At 34.2% G+C, this 15,612-nt stretch overlaps 1 protein-coding gene across 1 annotated transcript in view; it reads left to right on the forward strand.

Annotated features, from left to right (window-relative positions):
- KMT2A (lysine methyltransferase 2A) overlaps positions 1-15,612 on the forward strand; it is an 85,588-nt gene that overhangs the window by 37,779 nt on the left and 32,197 nt on the right. The window contains exons 5-12 of the mRNA XM_031960075.1: positions 680-857; positions 1,513-1,747; positions 3,655-3,719; positions 3,968-4,378; positions 5,376-5,449; positions 6,027-6,155; positions 7,883-7,996; positions 9,206-9,352. Of these exons, the coding sequence (XP_031815935.1) occupies positions 680-857; positions 1,513-1,747; positions 3,655-3,719; positions 3,968-4,378; positions 5,376-5,449; positions 6,027-6,155; positions 7,883-7,996; positions 9,206-9,352 (1,353 nt within the window). The remainder of the gene's footprint in view (positions 1-679; positions 858-1,512; positions 1,748-3,654; positions 3,720-3,967; positions 4,379-5,375; positions 5,450-6,026; positions 6,156-7,882; positions 7,997-9,205; positions 9,353-15,612) is intronic.

The raw sequence follows: 15,612 nt of genomic DNA on the forward strand, positions 1-15,612 counted from the left end.
CTTAACACTTCATAGCTGTGTGACCCTGGGCAAGTCACTTAACCTCAATTGCCTCAGCAAATAATAATAATAATGTAACAGAATGACTGATAATGTCTTTGACTAAGAATAACAAGTTGTGCCTGACCTTGAATCATTTTGCATTTAGGGATTCTGCCAATGAAATTGTGGCTTACTTCTGACACCATACCAGCTGCTCTTTAATAGTTTACCCAGATCTATATTTAATGAGTAATTTTGACTTCTCCTTAAATTCAGAAGAATTCCAATTTCAGTCTTAATCTATATGTCCTTTTGTATGCCTTTATACCTGAATGTTGATCCTAGAAATCTAACAAACTTTAGGCATGTTAGGTAATATTGTCATGAAACCTTGGGGTTTGTTTATTTTTAATCCAAGGAAATGGTATAGTGGAGAAAACTTAATTTAATGGATTTCTGTGGTGAAATTAGAGGCCACTGAGGTTATTTGTTTTGTCCTGGTTTTCTGGCTTTTAAAACAAATAGTCCATTAAGAACAATGGCATCAGCTTTTGAAGTCTGTTTTAATCCTAGGTCAAGAAGTTTGTCAGTCATATTTTGATTTTACATTTTATTTATTTATTTTCAGAATATATATTGTCAGTATGCTACTCAAAAGTTATAGGTATTTACTTTTTCTTGTTTATCTTTTATCTAGGGTCAAGAAAGTGATTCATCAGAGACATCTGTTCGAGGACCCAGGATAAAACATGTTTGTAGAAGGGCTGCTGTTGCCCTTGGCCGAAAGCGAGCAGTATTTCCTGATGACATGCCCACCCTGAGTGCCTTACCATGGGAAGAACGAGAAAAGATTTTGTCTTCCATGGGAAATGACGGTAAGAATATGGGAATATCAATTTTTGGACCTGTGAGCAGATACTTAAATATGATTGTCAAATATAATCTTGGGGATAAGTAAGAAAATATGTCCTTTGTGTCATTACATTAAATTTCTTAAAAACTGATCTTATTTTTATAGTTTAAAGCAGGTATTCTTAATAACTTTGGGTTGGTATGTGGGTATGTGTGTAGCATAACTATTTTAATGTAATTGGTTTCTTTGTAGTCTTATATATTTCATCTTATGCATTTAAAAACATCATTCTGAGAAGGCTACATAGCTTTTGCCATACTGTCGAAGAGGTTCATAACACGCAAAAATTATTAAGAATCCCTGGATTAAAATAATCTTTCCTTTAGTGATTCTTTACTTTTGCCAGAATGTAGCTTATCCATATATTATTATGGTTCTTGCTTTCAAAAATTTTTTTAAAAATTGTAACTTAAAATTTTTAAAAGTTCAAATAGTGATTTCATTTATTGTCCATTTAAATGTTTTTCACTAGAAAATAATTGTTTTTCTGAACCATGATAAAAAAAATAGCTATTTCCTACTAGTATGAATTTTTAAGGAATATAAAAAATTTCTTCCCAATCCCTAGAAACAAGGTATAAAATAATTGGTAAGATCTAATATACTTTCTTTGGCAGACAAGTCATCAATCGCCGGCTCAGAAGATGCTGAACCTCTTGCTCCACCCATCAAGCCAATTAAGCCTGTCACAAGAAACAAGGCACCTCAAGAACCTCCAGTGAAGAAAGGACGACGGTCAAGGAGATGTGGGCAGTGTCCAGGCTGTCAGGTGCCTGAGGACTGTGGTGTCTGTACTAATTGCCTAGATAAGCCCAAATTTGGTGGCCGCAACATAAAGAAACAGTGCTGCAAGTGAGTGGGTATTTTATTACAAGGATTTAATCTCTGTAATGTTAAAAGCATTTCTTTGTCTTTGGTTCTGATTTTGAATGAAGAGGAGTATGTCTTATTTTTGTCAGGCAGAGCCAAAAGGTTTGAGTTGGAGAGTGATTGAAGATTTGGATCTTAGGACACAGAATTAAAGGTGTTAATTGTCTTAGAATCTTTACTCTAAGAAGTGTCCAAGATATAAAGTGGATAGGATAGTAGTTACACAAAAACAGATCCAACATATAGATCAAAGTGGCCTTATTATTAAATCAGTTAAAACTGAAGGTTTATTTAATCACTTGAAAATGTTTTGATTTTTCTTATTAGTTGCATTGTAGTCTATATCCAGGAAATTGGAGTGTTTTCTATAAAAAAATTTTTCTCCACTTCTCACCATCTCCTATCTCATCCCTTTTTTATGGGTTATTTTCATGTTATGTTTCAGTACATAATAATAATCTTTATATAGTGTGAGTATTCCCTTCCCAAATTCAGATTGCAGTTTCTTTATATCTTAATAGGTAGTATTCCAGTGTTTCTGTGACTGAAAAACATATCACCATCATTGTAATTAACCTCTCACAACTTTGGTTGATCTTCTTGTACGCATAGCAATCTCTTAATATCCCCATAATCAAAATCTTTTTCCTTTTGTAAGATCTGCCAGAGATTGCCATCCATTTGTATAGCCTTTAATGATTCATGGAAATAGGACTTGCATGGAGAAATTTTTTAATATAAGTTAAAAATTAGAAATTTCCATTACCATAACTTTGACCTTCCTTTAAGTCATTTTCTGGAACTGATATTGCCAACTTGAGTAATATCTGAAAATGGGGAGAAATGGCATAAAAATCCTGGTAACATAAAAACTATTTACATTACAAGAACTAATATATTGTCCACATCTTCAGAAGACCATTCTGTGGGAAAAAATATCTGTAAATAGCCCCAGCTTTATCTGATTTTATGCAAGGATTAAATCTTTAAACCCTCTAGTCAAAACAAAGTGACAAGCAAGCCACAGCTTGGCAAATAATTAAATGACAGAATTGTACAAACGGAGAGGAAATGAGATGGATTCAATATTAACAGTCCAAAGCGCAAATCTGCCTACAAGTATTAAGTATTTATGCCAAGCACTGTGCTAAGCACTGGAAATAAAAAAAAGATAAACAAAAACAGTTCCTGTTTCAAGGAACTTATGTTCTATTGGGGGAATCAACATATAAATCATTTGGTAAATACCAAAATACACACGCAAAGGTAATTAGAAAGTAACCTTGGAGAAGAAGGTTTTACATTGTTGGGGCTTGGGAAAAGTCTCTTAAATAAAGTGGTAATTGAGTTGAACCTTAAAAGGAGCCTGGGATTCTAAGATATAGAGATAAGGGAGGCACAGAGATGGGGAAAGTATAAGATTATGTTAGTCAGGTCTATAAAGCTAGATTGTAGAGGGAAAGATCCGGGCCATGTAGTGAAAAGTCAGGAAATATACTAGGATGACAGCTAAAGCATCTGTTTTATAATTCCCAGTTTATTTGTTCTTCAGAATGTGACCAAAAATTAACTTTTTCAAAAAGGAATAATGCTGAATTTTATTGCCAGCATTGTTCACTTAGTTCTAGCTAGGTCAATTGTATGAAACAAGTATCCTTGAGAGCCAAGATTGAATTAAGCTGTGATCTTGTCCTTTTGAATTCAAGTAGTTCCTTTCTTCAGCCTTAATAGCAAGATTTGTTCTTGGTGATCTTGAGGAAGACTTGAGTTCTTTGGCTCAAATATTCTTGAGGGCAAATTAGTGGGACTATTTTGATTAGTCTTCCAACTATCTGCTTGTTTGTTTTCTCCAAGTAACTTGTCTTCTGGTCCATCTCTTGTTACTCTAGGATGAGGAAATGCCAGAACCTGCAATGGATGCCTTCCAAAGCCTATCTGCAGAAGCAAGCGAAAGGTAGAACTGTTAACAAGAGACTCTTAAACCATCTCCTGCTAAAAGAATGTTACACATTTATGTGCACATCTCATAGTTAGACCATTCCTTTCCCCTGTAAAGACAAATCACATCCAGTTCCACTTGTACCATTTAGAACAAGTTTGGGCTGAGAGAAGCAGTGTGTAAGACTGCATGACATTTCTAAGTTTCTTTTTTAAATAAAAGTACTGTGTATTATTTACATGTGATCTTATTCCCTCTACTAGCTGTGAAAAAGAAAGAGAAGAAGTCCAAGACCAGTGAAAAGAAAGAGAGCAATATTACAAAAAATCTTGTGGACTCTAGTCAGAAAACAACTCCACCAGCAAGAGAGGACCATGCCCCAAAGAAAAGCAGTGAACCTCCCCCCCGAAAGCCTGTGGAAGAAAAGAGTGAGGATGGAAATGTGTCTACTGCAGGGACTGATTCTAAGCAATCCAGCACTTCTGCTAGGAAGACTGGCAAACAGGTCTCCCAGCCAGCGCAGGTCATTCCTCCACAGCCACCTAGCACAGCACCACTAAAAAAGGAAGCTCCTAAGACCACTCTTAGTGAGCCCAAGAAAAAGCAGCAGCCACCACCCCCACCCCCACCACCTCCTCCACCTCCTCCACCACCTCCACCACCTCCAGAATCAGGTGAATAAATGAAGATAGAAGGAATTGCTAATCCCAAGCCAAAAATACCAGCTAAAACTCTGCTTATTTAAAGACATCAGTATTCTTCTAAGGTGTTATTAGACCAACTAAAAGCCTAAAAATATGTGCCCTATGTAAATTGCTATATAATTTTAAGTCCTGGGTTCAGAAAAATCAGCTACTCATAAGGCATTTTGCTAGATGCTGGGGATTCAAAGATATATACGACACAGACCATGGTCTCAAGGAGCTTACAATCTAATGGGGATAAGACATGTACCACAGATACACAGATAACTGTGGTACAGGAGAAAATGTGGTAAGTGCAAAGGAAAGATCCAGACAAAGTTATTATGAGAAATTTGAGGAGGGAAGAGATCACTTGCAACTTGGGATAGGGGTAGGGGTAAGGATAAAGTGGCATTTAAATTGGGCTTTGAAGGAAGAAAGGAATTTCACTGTAGGATAAAAAGGGATTCTATCCTAGTCACAAAAGAATGCATGAGAAAAACTACAGGAAAGGGGTAAAATTAGAGTGGAGAAGAGAGAACAAGTTTGATTTGGTTTTAATGCATAATAGAAAATTATGTTGGGCCTGAGACAGTAGAGTACTTGAATAGCTATTTAGACAATGGGGAACCACTGAAGATTTTTGAATGACTAGAATTTAGCCCTCAGCATTGAATTAGGAAAGTTCCTTAGTAGGAAAATTAGTTGTTAGAATGGGAAAACCAGTTAGAACCTGGCTATTCTAATAGTATAGATAGAAAAAAAAAAAAAAAATAGCCTGAATTGGGATGGTTACAATTTAGAAGGAAAGGAAGAAAATTTGGAGAATTTATCTTGAATTTCCTATTCAAATTCTAACAGGATTAAAACATTTTTTGATTAAAAAAAATTCCTAAGTTAAACAGTCATATTTAGGGTAGTCATTGTTATCTAGAAATAATTATAAGATTGGCCATACCTGACATAAAATTTATTCTTAATTTCTTAGTACCAGAGCAGAGCAAGCCGAAAAAAGTAACTCCTCGCCCAAGTATTCCTGTGAAACAGAAACCAAAAGAAAAGGTGAGGTGTTATATTTATATTTCTACAGTCCAGTCATTTTTAGACTACTTTTTAAAAAAGTAATCCTATTTTATGGCTCTTTATAAATAGTTCAGAAATGATTCTTCATTTTTTTCTTCTCTGGGTCCAAGGCTCTTAAAAGATCATGGAAAGAAGTCTAGATCAAGGATTCAGATCATTTCACTATTTTTCAATCTTCTCTTGGTTATCCCTCTTGGGATCCTTGCTGTTACCACTTAAGAAATCTGTTATGTTACAATCTGTTTAGCTTAATTGTGCTATCTTACTTCCTGCCCAATTAGTATTTTAATAGTTTCTGTCTATAATACTTACTTTTCCATATCTACCCTCATTTCCCTTTTCCTTTGATAATTTATGGATTCAGAGAAAGAATACCTTTAAAGGGGGTGTCAGGGGTATCTATGAAAATCCCTTACCCTTTCCTTCAAAATTCTCATTTGGGAATTTTCCAATTGGTTCCAAAAGAGATTTGCTTAACGTTTTTATCCTCTGCAGTACTGAATAGGTAGGCAAGGAGATTGTGGTTTGCTTTTGTTTCTACTTCTTGACTCTTTAGGAAAAACCACCTCCAGTCAGTAAGCAAGAAAATGGCACTCTGAATATACTCAACACTCTTTCCAATGGAAATAGTTCCAAGCAAAAGTTGCCGGCAGATGGAGTCCACAGGATCAGAGTAGACTTTAAGGTAAAGAAGTTTGTGATTTAGTTTGGACATAAGGGGATGTAAGTAAACATTAGAACTGTATTTCTTCAAGGAACTCCAAGGTTTTTAGCCTACATTCATGAATTTTTAAAAAAAAATTGATAACTATTTTAAAATAATTTATTTCATTTTTAACCCTATGTATTCTATTTTATGCAAAGTGATAGAATGCTATGGGAATATGCAACACAAAAAGAGATTAAGTAACTTTGCTCACATGATAAGGAAGTGTGTTTTTTTGTTTGTTTTAATTTTTTTTAAATTTTTAATAGCTTTTTATTTACAAGTTGTATGCATGGGTAATTTTACAGGATTGACAATTGCCAAACCTTTTGTTCCAATTTTTCCCCTCCTTTCCCCCACCTCCTCCCTAGATGACAGGATGACCAATACATGCTAAATATGTTAAAGTATAAATTAAATACAAAACAAATATACATGTCCAAACCATTATTTTGCTGTACAAAAAGAATCAAACTCTGAAATATTGTACAATTAGCCTGTGAAGGAAATCAAAAATGCAGGTGGGCAAAAATATAGGGATTGGGAATTCAATGTAATGGTTCTTAGTCATCTCCCAGAGTTCTTTCGCTGGGCATAGCTGGTTCAGTTCATTACTGTTCCATTGGAACTGATTTGGTTCATCTCATTGGTGAAGGTGGCCAGGTCCATCAGAATTGATCATCATATAGTATTGTTGTTGAAGTATATAATGATCTCCTGGTCCTGCTCATTTCACTCAGCATCAGTTCGTGTAAGTCTCTCCAGGCCTTTCTGAAATCATCCTGTTGGTAATTTCTTACCAAACAATAATATTCCATAATATTCATACACTACAATTTATTCAGCCATTCTCCAATTGATGGGCATCCATTCAATTTCCAGTTTCTGGCCACTACAAAGAGGGCCGCCTATTTGTTTTAATTTTTAAAGCTTTTTATTTTTAAAACATATGCACGGATAATTTTTCAACATTGCATAATCTTGTATTTCAGATTTTCTTCTCCTTCCCCTCACCCCCTCTCTTAGATATCAAGCAAGATAAGGAAATATGTGTAGAAGAATAGTATGTTTAACATATATTGGATTACTTGCTGTCTAAGGGAGGGAGTGGGAAGAAGGGAAGGAAAAAAATTGTAATTTAAGGTTTTGCAAGGGTGAATGTTGAAAACTATCTTTGCATGTATTTTGAAAATAAAAGGCTATTATTTAAAAAGACAGGGGAGGGTGTCAATAAATCTTGCTCTAATTGAAGGAACAAGAATGTAAAATGTTTGAGATAAATGGGAACTCTTTCCAGTTTTTATCTCTTCTGTGTATAATAGTCTTGCACTAGTTGAATAATCTAGCCTCATAAGAGGAACTCTTTTTGACCCATCTTTAATAACAAATGGCTAGAAAAAGACAATTTCTGGGGGGAAAGTTCTATTAAAGAGAAATTACCAAGCCATGAAAGAATTTTTGAGTCAGTAGAGATGTATAAGAAATTTAATTCCTGTTACATTGATAATACATATTTAGTGTAAACTGAAAGGTGTAAGGCTTTAAATGGTTTGTGCCTGATATTAAACAATTAGCTTTTTTTTTTTTAACTAAAGTGTGGAATTTTTAACTATTGGTATTGTAGTGGTTCTATGATTACACTATTTGCTTTCATTCCCAAACCATATTCTTGGAAGATTTATAAGTTCAATTTTTTTTCTTTGCAGGAAGACTGTGAAGTAGAAAATGTATGGGAGATGGGTGGTCTAGGCATCCTGACATCAGTTCCTATAACTCCCAGAGTGGTTTGCTTTCTCTGTGCCAGCAGTGGACACGTGGAGGTAATGTATCCTCAGTCAGCCAACAAGTACTAAGTAAGTACTTATTATGTATGGAAGTCATTATTCTAGGGATGAAAAAGGAAAGTATGGGGCAGCTAGGTGACACAGTGGATAGAGCACGAGCTCTGAAGTCAGAAGGACCTGAGTTCAAATGTGGTCTTAGACACTAAATACTTCCTAGCTGTGTGACCCTAGGCAAGTCACTTAATCCCAATTGCGAAGGTGGGGGGAAGAAGTGAAATAATCCTTGCCTTTAGTGCAAGGAATTTGCATTCTGTTGGAAATGGCATTATGTCTTAATTCTGTTTTTATAAAGTAAAAACAAAGTGATTCTAAAGGGGAAATAGTAGTAGCAGCTGGGGGTATTGGGATAGGTTTAGTGTGATCTCAGTTTTGAAGGAAAAAAGATTCTAAGAGTTGAAAGAAGTATGGCATTATAAAAGTTCTGTTTTAACAAATTATTTGCTGCTTTGTTAGGATGTGGTAGGTTCTATGTTCAGCTTTAAACAGCTTGGAGGAGAATGTTGGAACTTTCCAGAAAATAGAGAAATAAACTCTTAGAAATCCAGGCTATACTGAGGCTAAAAAGTTTATGAGCAGACTTTATTTCTCTAAATAAATTTTTAAAAAAATTTTTAGCTTTACTAGAGTTAGACTGGAGGAATAACTTTTCTGACTTTTAGGCATCCAAGTAAATCTAGTGTATGGGGATAAGTTATCTGATAGGTGAAAGATTTGCCATTGATAGCTATAAATGTGTCCATTGCTAGTTAAAAGTCTAAATGGCTTTTATATGTGAACACATGACCCAAAAGAATGAATTAATTTTATAATAGTAATATTATCCTCTCTTCAGATCTTAGTACAGCACAGAATTTTTCTTAGAACTTGATGCTTATATAATCTTAGTCATGCTCCCATAAAACTAAAGAAAAACTCGCTGAATTCTTAATCAGAAGAAATTCTTAGTTGCCTCTCCTTTGAAGTCTAACTGGGGCTTCCTTACTATCTTCAAAATAACGTTTAACCTTCTTATGCTATATGATACAACTTATCACTGAAATTAGAAAACAAAAGGGTATCAAAGTCTCTAGGGCTTTGTTCACATATTAGCTTCACTAAATTCTACTTGTTATAAAACTAGAGATTAAAAAAGGAGGGTTGATATATTTTTAGACAATAGCTAATATCTTCTTATCTCTCTCCTAGTTTGTGTATTGCCAAGTCTGTTGTGAGCCCTTCCACAAATTCTGTTTGGAGGAGAATGAGCGCCCTCTAGAGGATCAGCTGGAAAATTGGTGTTGTCGTCGCTGCAAGTTCTGTCATGTGTGTGGAAGACAACACCAGGCTACAAAGGTATTAAGAACAAATAACTACTTAGAATACAGCCTTCTGTGTATATTTCCCTTGCATGGATATTCATGAAATTTGCTCAGTATTTTTTATTAGGATTTTGATTTTCCTAATGACCCTTTTCTTTCATAGAACGTTAACTCTCAGAAAACTTAAAAATTGTCTTTTTAAAAATTTTATTTAGCTAAGGCCATACACGTATTTAGTAGTCAAGACTAGTATTCATATCTTCCTAACTTTTAGCTTAATATTTGTTTTGCTTCATCCTGAGTATTCTTTGTTACTTTAATCTTTTTAAAAAAATTTTTTTAAATTTTTTAGTTTAATCTCTTTTTGATGTTCAGATGGATTGACTAGTGCTCTCCTTTGCATTTTAATTTGGGGAACAATTTAAGTAGCTGCTACTGGGTGAATGATAGTTCTTGGCTTGGGTTTTACAGGCTATAGTTCTCCTCATATAAAATATCTAATTGTATTACCTCAGGGAAACAGGTTTGAGATTAAATTCCTTGGGATTTCTGCCTTTTTCTGATTTTATTCCAAATATTATGGTAGCCAAGTCAAATTGTGTCCATTTCTAGGCGCTCACTGGTTTTTAAAAAAAGGAAATAATATTTGTTGGAGGAGCCTTTTTTTTTCTTTTACAGGATGTATGACACATTATAGGCACTTAAATTCTTATTGATCGATTTCTAATTAATATCATTTAAAAGAGCTTTCCCTTTGTAATTATTTATATCTTGCCAAGTAATAACCAAATTATTATCAGCTATATTATAGTTATTATATTCAAAGCACTATTTAGAATTATTTAAGAATATAAAGAAGTAAATGACATTACAAGTTCCTAAATTTACTTAGTTCATTTTCTCTGAAATATAGAGTATATGAAAAATAACAGTATCAGATAAGGTTGGAGAAATACAGTATTACTACATTATTGAGGACTTTGAAAACCAGGATAAGAAGTTTGAATTTGACAGTGACAATCTCATAGCAGGAAGCGATTTCAGAGTACATGTAATCCAAATTTATCTGAGCATCAGATTTTTGTCCAGTGTCCCTAAGTAGTCACCCTCACCAAGTCTATATTTAAAGACTTATTTCAGTACAGAATTTGAGAGCCATTGAGAAGTTTTGAGCAAAAGAGTGTCATAACAAAATATTTATATGAGAAAGACAATTTATAACTCTAGTGTGAAGATTGAATTGGAGAAGGGGCATGGGAAAAGTTGGAGAAAATTTGTTAGATTATTATGATTGAAACATATAGTAATGATGTCCTATGTTAGAATGAAAATTGAGGATAGGAAAGATGTGAGAGATGTTGCTGAGGTGAAGTTGATAGCATTTGCTTGAAAGCAGGGATTCTTTTTAAAAATTCTTTTTGTATCTATTGTGCCCAGCACATGGTACTTATTTTTTTTTTTTAATTTAATAGCCTTTTATTTACAGGATATATACATGGGTAACTTTACAGCATTAACAATTGCCAAACCTCTTGTTCCAATTTTTCACCTCTTACCCCCCCACCCCCTCCCCTAAATGGCAGGATGACCAGTAGATGTTAAATATATTAAAATATAACTTAGATACATAATAAGTATACATGACCAAAACATTATTTTGCTGTACAAAAAGAATCAGACTCTGAATTATTGTACAATTAGCTTGTGAAGGAAATCAAAAATGCAGGTGTGCATAAATATAGGGATTGGGAATTCAATGTAATGGTTTTTAGTCATCTCCCAGAGTTCTTTTTCTGGGTATAGCTGGTTCAGTTCATTACTGCTCCATTAGAAATGATTTGGTTGATCTTGTTGCTGAGGATGGCCTGATCCATCAGAACTGGTCATCATCTAGTATTGTTGTTGAAGTATATAATGATCTCCTGGTCCTGCTCATTTCACTCAGCATCAGTTCGTGTAAGTCTCTCCAGGCCTTTCTGAAATCATCCTGTTGGTCATTTCTTACAGAACAGTAATATTCCATAATTTTCATATACCACAATTTATTCAGCCATTCTCCAACTGATGGACATCCATTCAGTTTCCAGTTTCTAGCCACTACAAAAAGGGCTGCCACAAACATTCGTGCACATACAGGTCCCTTTCCCTTCTTTATAATCTCTTTGGGATATAATCCCAGTAGTAACACTGCTGGATCAAAGGGTATGCACAGTTTGATAACTTTTTGAGCATAGTTCCAAACTACTCTCCAAAATGGTTGGATTCGTTCACAACTCCACCAACAATGAATCAATGTCCCAGTTTTCCCACATCCCCTCCAACAATCATCATTATTTTTTCCTGTCATCTTAGCCAATCTGACAGGTGCAGCACATGGTACTTAATAAATATTTGTTGATTGATAGATCAATTAATTATATGGTATAACTGATTAGACATGAAAGATGAGACAGAGGATAGTCTGATTAATCCTAAAGTTATATACTTGATTGAAAGACTTGGTAAATGTTGTCACAGACAGAATAGAAACTGTGAAGTCAAAAGGGTAAGAGTAGTTACAATGGGAAAAATAATGAGCTTAGTTTTGAATGGCTTGAATATGAGTCAGAAATAGGATATCCATATCCAAATTGAAGTTTCCTAAAGATATTTGGAAGTAGAGAGATTAGAACTAGAGCCACAGAATTAGAAATCTTCTATCTAGAGATGGAATAGAAGAACACTTCAACTATTAAGACTTAAGAATGGGATGAAGAACCAGGAAAGAAGATGGAATAGCAGTTACTAAGGGAGGAAAAGAATCAGAAGAGCATAATGTTGATGAAAGGAAATAGAGTATCCATTTAGTAGGAAGGCAATCAACAATTTTCAAAACTTAAGAGAGATGAAAAAAGATAAGGATTTTTTTTTTTTTTAAGGCCATTGGGTTTATCAATCGGAGTCAATGATAGATGACTTCTGATTGAATAATTTCATTAAGAATGAGGTCACAAATCCAATGCATAGTGTTGAATTGTAAAATGGAGGTACCAATTATAGACAACTTTTCCAAGAAGTTTAGCTATAAAGAGGCAAAGAAAGATCAGGACAGACCTTGGTGGGCTAGAAGTAGAACGGCCAAGGGAAAGCTTTTTTCCATATTGGGAAGAACTGAGCATATTTAAAGACAGAGGGGCAAGAAGAGATTAAAGATGTTTGAGGGGAATAAGGATGACTGCTAGAGCAACATTCTAAATCAGTCAAGAGAGAATATGAAAAATAGAGAACATTATGAAATGCAAAATGGACAATTTTGGTTACATTCAATTAAAAAGTTTTTGCACAAACAAAACCAATACAAACAAGATTAAAAGGAAAGTACAAAGCTAGGGGAAAATTTTTACAGCCAGTATTTCTGTTAAAATTTCTAAAGAATTGTGTCAAATTTATAAGAATACAAGTCATTCCCCAATTGATAAATGGTCAGAGGATATGAACAATTTTCAGATGATGAAATTAAAGCCATTTTTAGTCATATGAAAAAATGTTCTAAATCACTATTGTTTAAAGAAACAATTCTGAGGTGCCATCTCACACCTCTCAGATTGGCTAAAATGACAAGAAAAGATGATGAATTTTGGAGGAGGTGTGGGAAAACTGGGATACTAATCCATTGTTGGTGGAATTGTGAAATGATCCAACCATTGTGAAGAGCAATCTGGAACTGTGCCCAAAGAGCTATAAAACTGTGCATACCCTTTGACCCAGCAGTGCCACTACTGGGTTTATATCCCAAGAAAATCATAAAGGAGGGAAAAAAAACCCACATGTACAAAAATGTTTGTAGCAGCTTGTTTTGTGGTAACAAAGAGTTAGAAAATGAGTAGATGCCCATCAATTGGTTATGGTATATGAAAGTAATGCATTATTGTTGTTCTATAAAAATGATGGTGAACAAGCTGATATTAGAAAGATTTACACAGACTGATGCTGAGCAAAACAAGCAGAACCAGGAATACATTGAATGCAGTAACAGCAACATTATGCCATGATCAACTATGGTTCTTCTCAGGGTTCAGTTATACAAGGCAATCACAATAAACTTTGGATAGAAAATTTCATCTGCATCCAGAAAAAGAACTATGAAGATTAAATGTACATCAACACATGCTATGTTCATTTCTTTTTTTTTTTCTTTCTCTCTTGGTTTTTCTCTGTTATTCTGATTTTTCTCTCCTAACATGATTCATAAAGAAATGTGTATATAAAAAATTAATATTACATGTATAACCAGAAAAAAAACAATAAAAAAAGAGAGAGAAAAAATGATCAAGGGTAAATATTAGCTTTTAGGGAAGAAAAAAGATACAGCTCTTTTTCCGGAAGGAAAGAGGACAAAGAATTGATGGTAATCCCGAATAGATAGTAAAATATAAGGGACCTTAGAGGCCATCTTGTCTAACTTTTCATTTTACAGATGAGGAAGCAGGCCCAAGGGGGTTAAGTGACTTCCTTAAGGTTATATGGGCAGTGCCTAAGAACTTATTTATTTACTCACAAACAACTTAACTATACACTGCCCCATCTTCCCCAAAAGACAATTTATTAGTTATTAACGAAAGAAAAAGTTAAATAGAATTCTAGGAAGATGATACAGTAAGAGACAACTAGGGTTCAGCTTTTCCCTTACTATTTCAAATCAATTTCAGAAAGAAAAAAGATGCAAGAAGGTTCAATAAAATAATTTTTTGTGAGGAAAAAAACCTTATTATTAGCACTATTAAGCACTCCTGTTCCTGAATGCTCTCCTTATATAACCCATTGTAATTCTGGCTCAGGTTGGTCCTTCCTCCCTACTTTTATGATATCTATAATTTCATACGTCACTTTTTAGAGTGACATGTTGCAGCCCTGTGATATCCCAGATATATAATAACCCTTAGGTAGGTTTTGATTTCTGAGCAAAACGGTAATAACTTTGTCACTGTTTAAAAAAAAAAAAATGGAGCCCTTGTAGAGAAAAAGTCAAGGTGTATAACCCTGATTGAGCTTTTTCTGTACCCCTCAGTTAATTGGGGCTCCATGAACCCAACCAGTCCTGAGACACAGGGAAGGGACAAGAGAAAGTCGGTTGTTGACAGGACAGAGGAACCCAAGGAATGAAGCTAGTAAAAATTAGATAGCAGGCCAAGTTATAGTGAAAATTCAGCTTTCAGCATCTCCTTTCATCAGTGTCCCTATTAGCCTAACGGAGGACAAATAAGCAAGAGTTTGGAAAGGAGCACTGGGCCTCATTTAGAGCTTTTTAATATAAAAAGAAAGAGAATTATGATAAGTAAGATCTGTGATTCAGAAAACAGGATAGAAAATCAGTAGAGTGACTAATAAAGACATATAAAAATGGTCAGAAAAAAAGAATATGAAGAAAAAAAATTCATTACAAATGAACACAGTGAGTACATACTTTTCAACAAAAGTAATTGAATTTTAAAAACACTCAAGGAAGATCACAGCAAATTATATGAGACCCAAGAAATTGGTGGATGGAGCATCTCTAAGAACTTTTACAATATTTGAAAGAACAATAAAAGGATTAATTAAATAAATTAAAGATATAGGCCAAATTAGAATTCTTAAGGAAGAAATCAATGTCTCACAAGAAAAATAAGTTATGTAAAGCAAAGATTAAAATAATTGATTCACAAAGAGACTAGAATTAAACCTATAAAAGGAAAATTAAACAAAATCAAAAAATAAGATTGGAAAAATATGTGAGAATTCTATAAAACAAGAATATTGAACAAGATAGGATAGGATAATACAGAATAAGGAATGTAAGTTCCAGAAAAGATGATTAAAAAGCAGTCTTGAAAACCATTTTTCAGAAGATGCCCAGAACAATTTTTTTTATTATACCTTTTTATTTACAAGATATATGCATGGGTAATTTTTCAGCATTGATAATTGCGGAGCCTTGTGTTCCAATTTTTCCCCTCCTTCCCCTCCCCCCCTCCCCCAGATGGCAAGTTGACCAATACATATTAAATATGTGAAATTATGTTAAATACAACATATGTATACATGTCCATACAGTTATTTTGCTGTGCAAAAAGAATTGGACTTTGAAATAGTGTACAATTAACCTGTGAAGGAAATCAAAAATGCAGGGGGACAAAAATAGAGGGATTGGGAATTCTATGTAGTGGTTCATACTCATTTCCCAGAGTCCTTTCGCTGGATGTAGGTGGTTCAATTCATTACTGTCCTATTGGAACTGATTTGGTTCATCTCATTGTTGAAGAGGTTGATCTCATT

The sequence above is a fragment of the Sarcophilus harrisii genome, chromosome 3 (assembly GCF_902635505.1).
Source record: "Sarcophilus harrisii chromosome 3, mSarHar1.11, whole genome shotgun sequence".
In the NCBI taxonomy this organism is placed as follows: domain Eukaryota; kingdom Metazoa; phylum Chordata; class Mammalia; order Dasyuromorphia; family Dasyuridae; genus Sarcophilus; species Sarcophilus harrisii.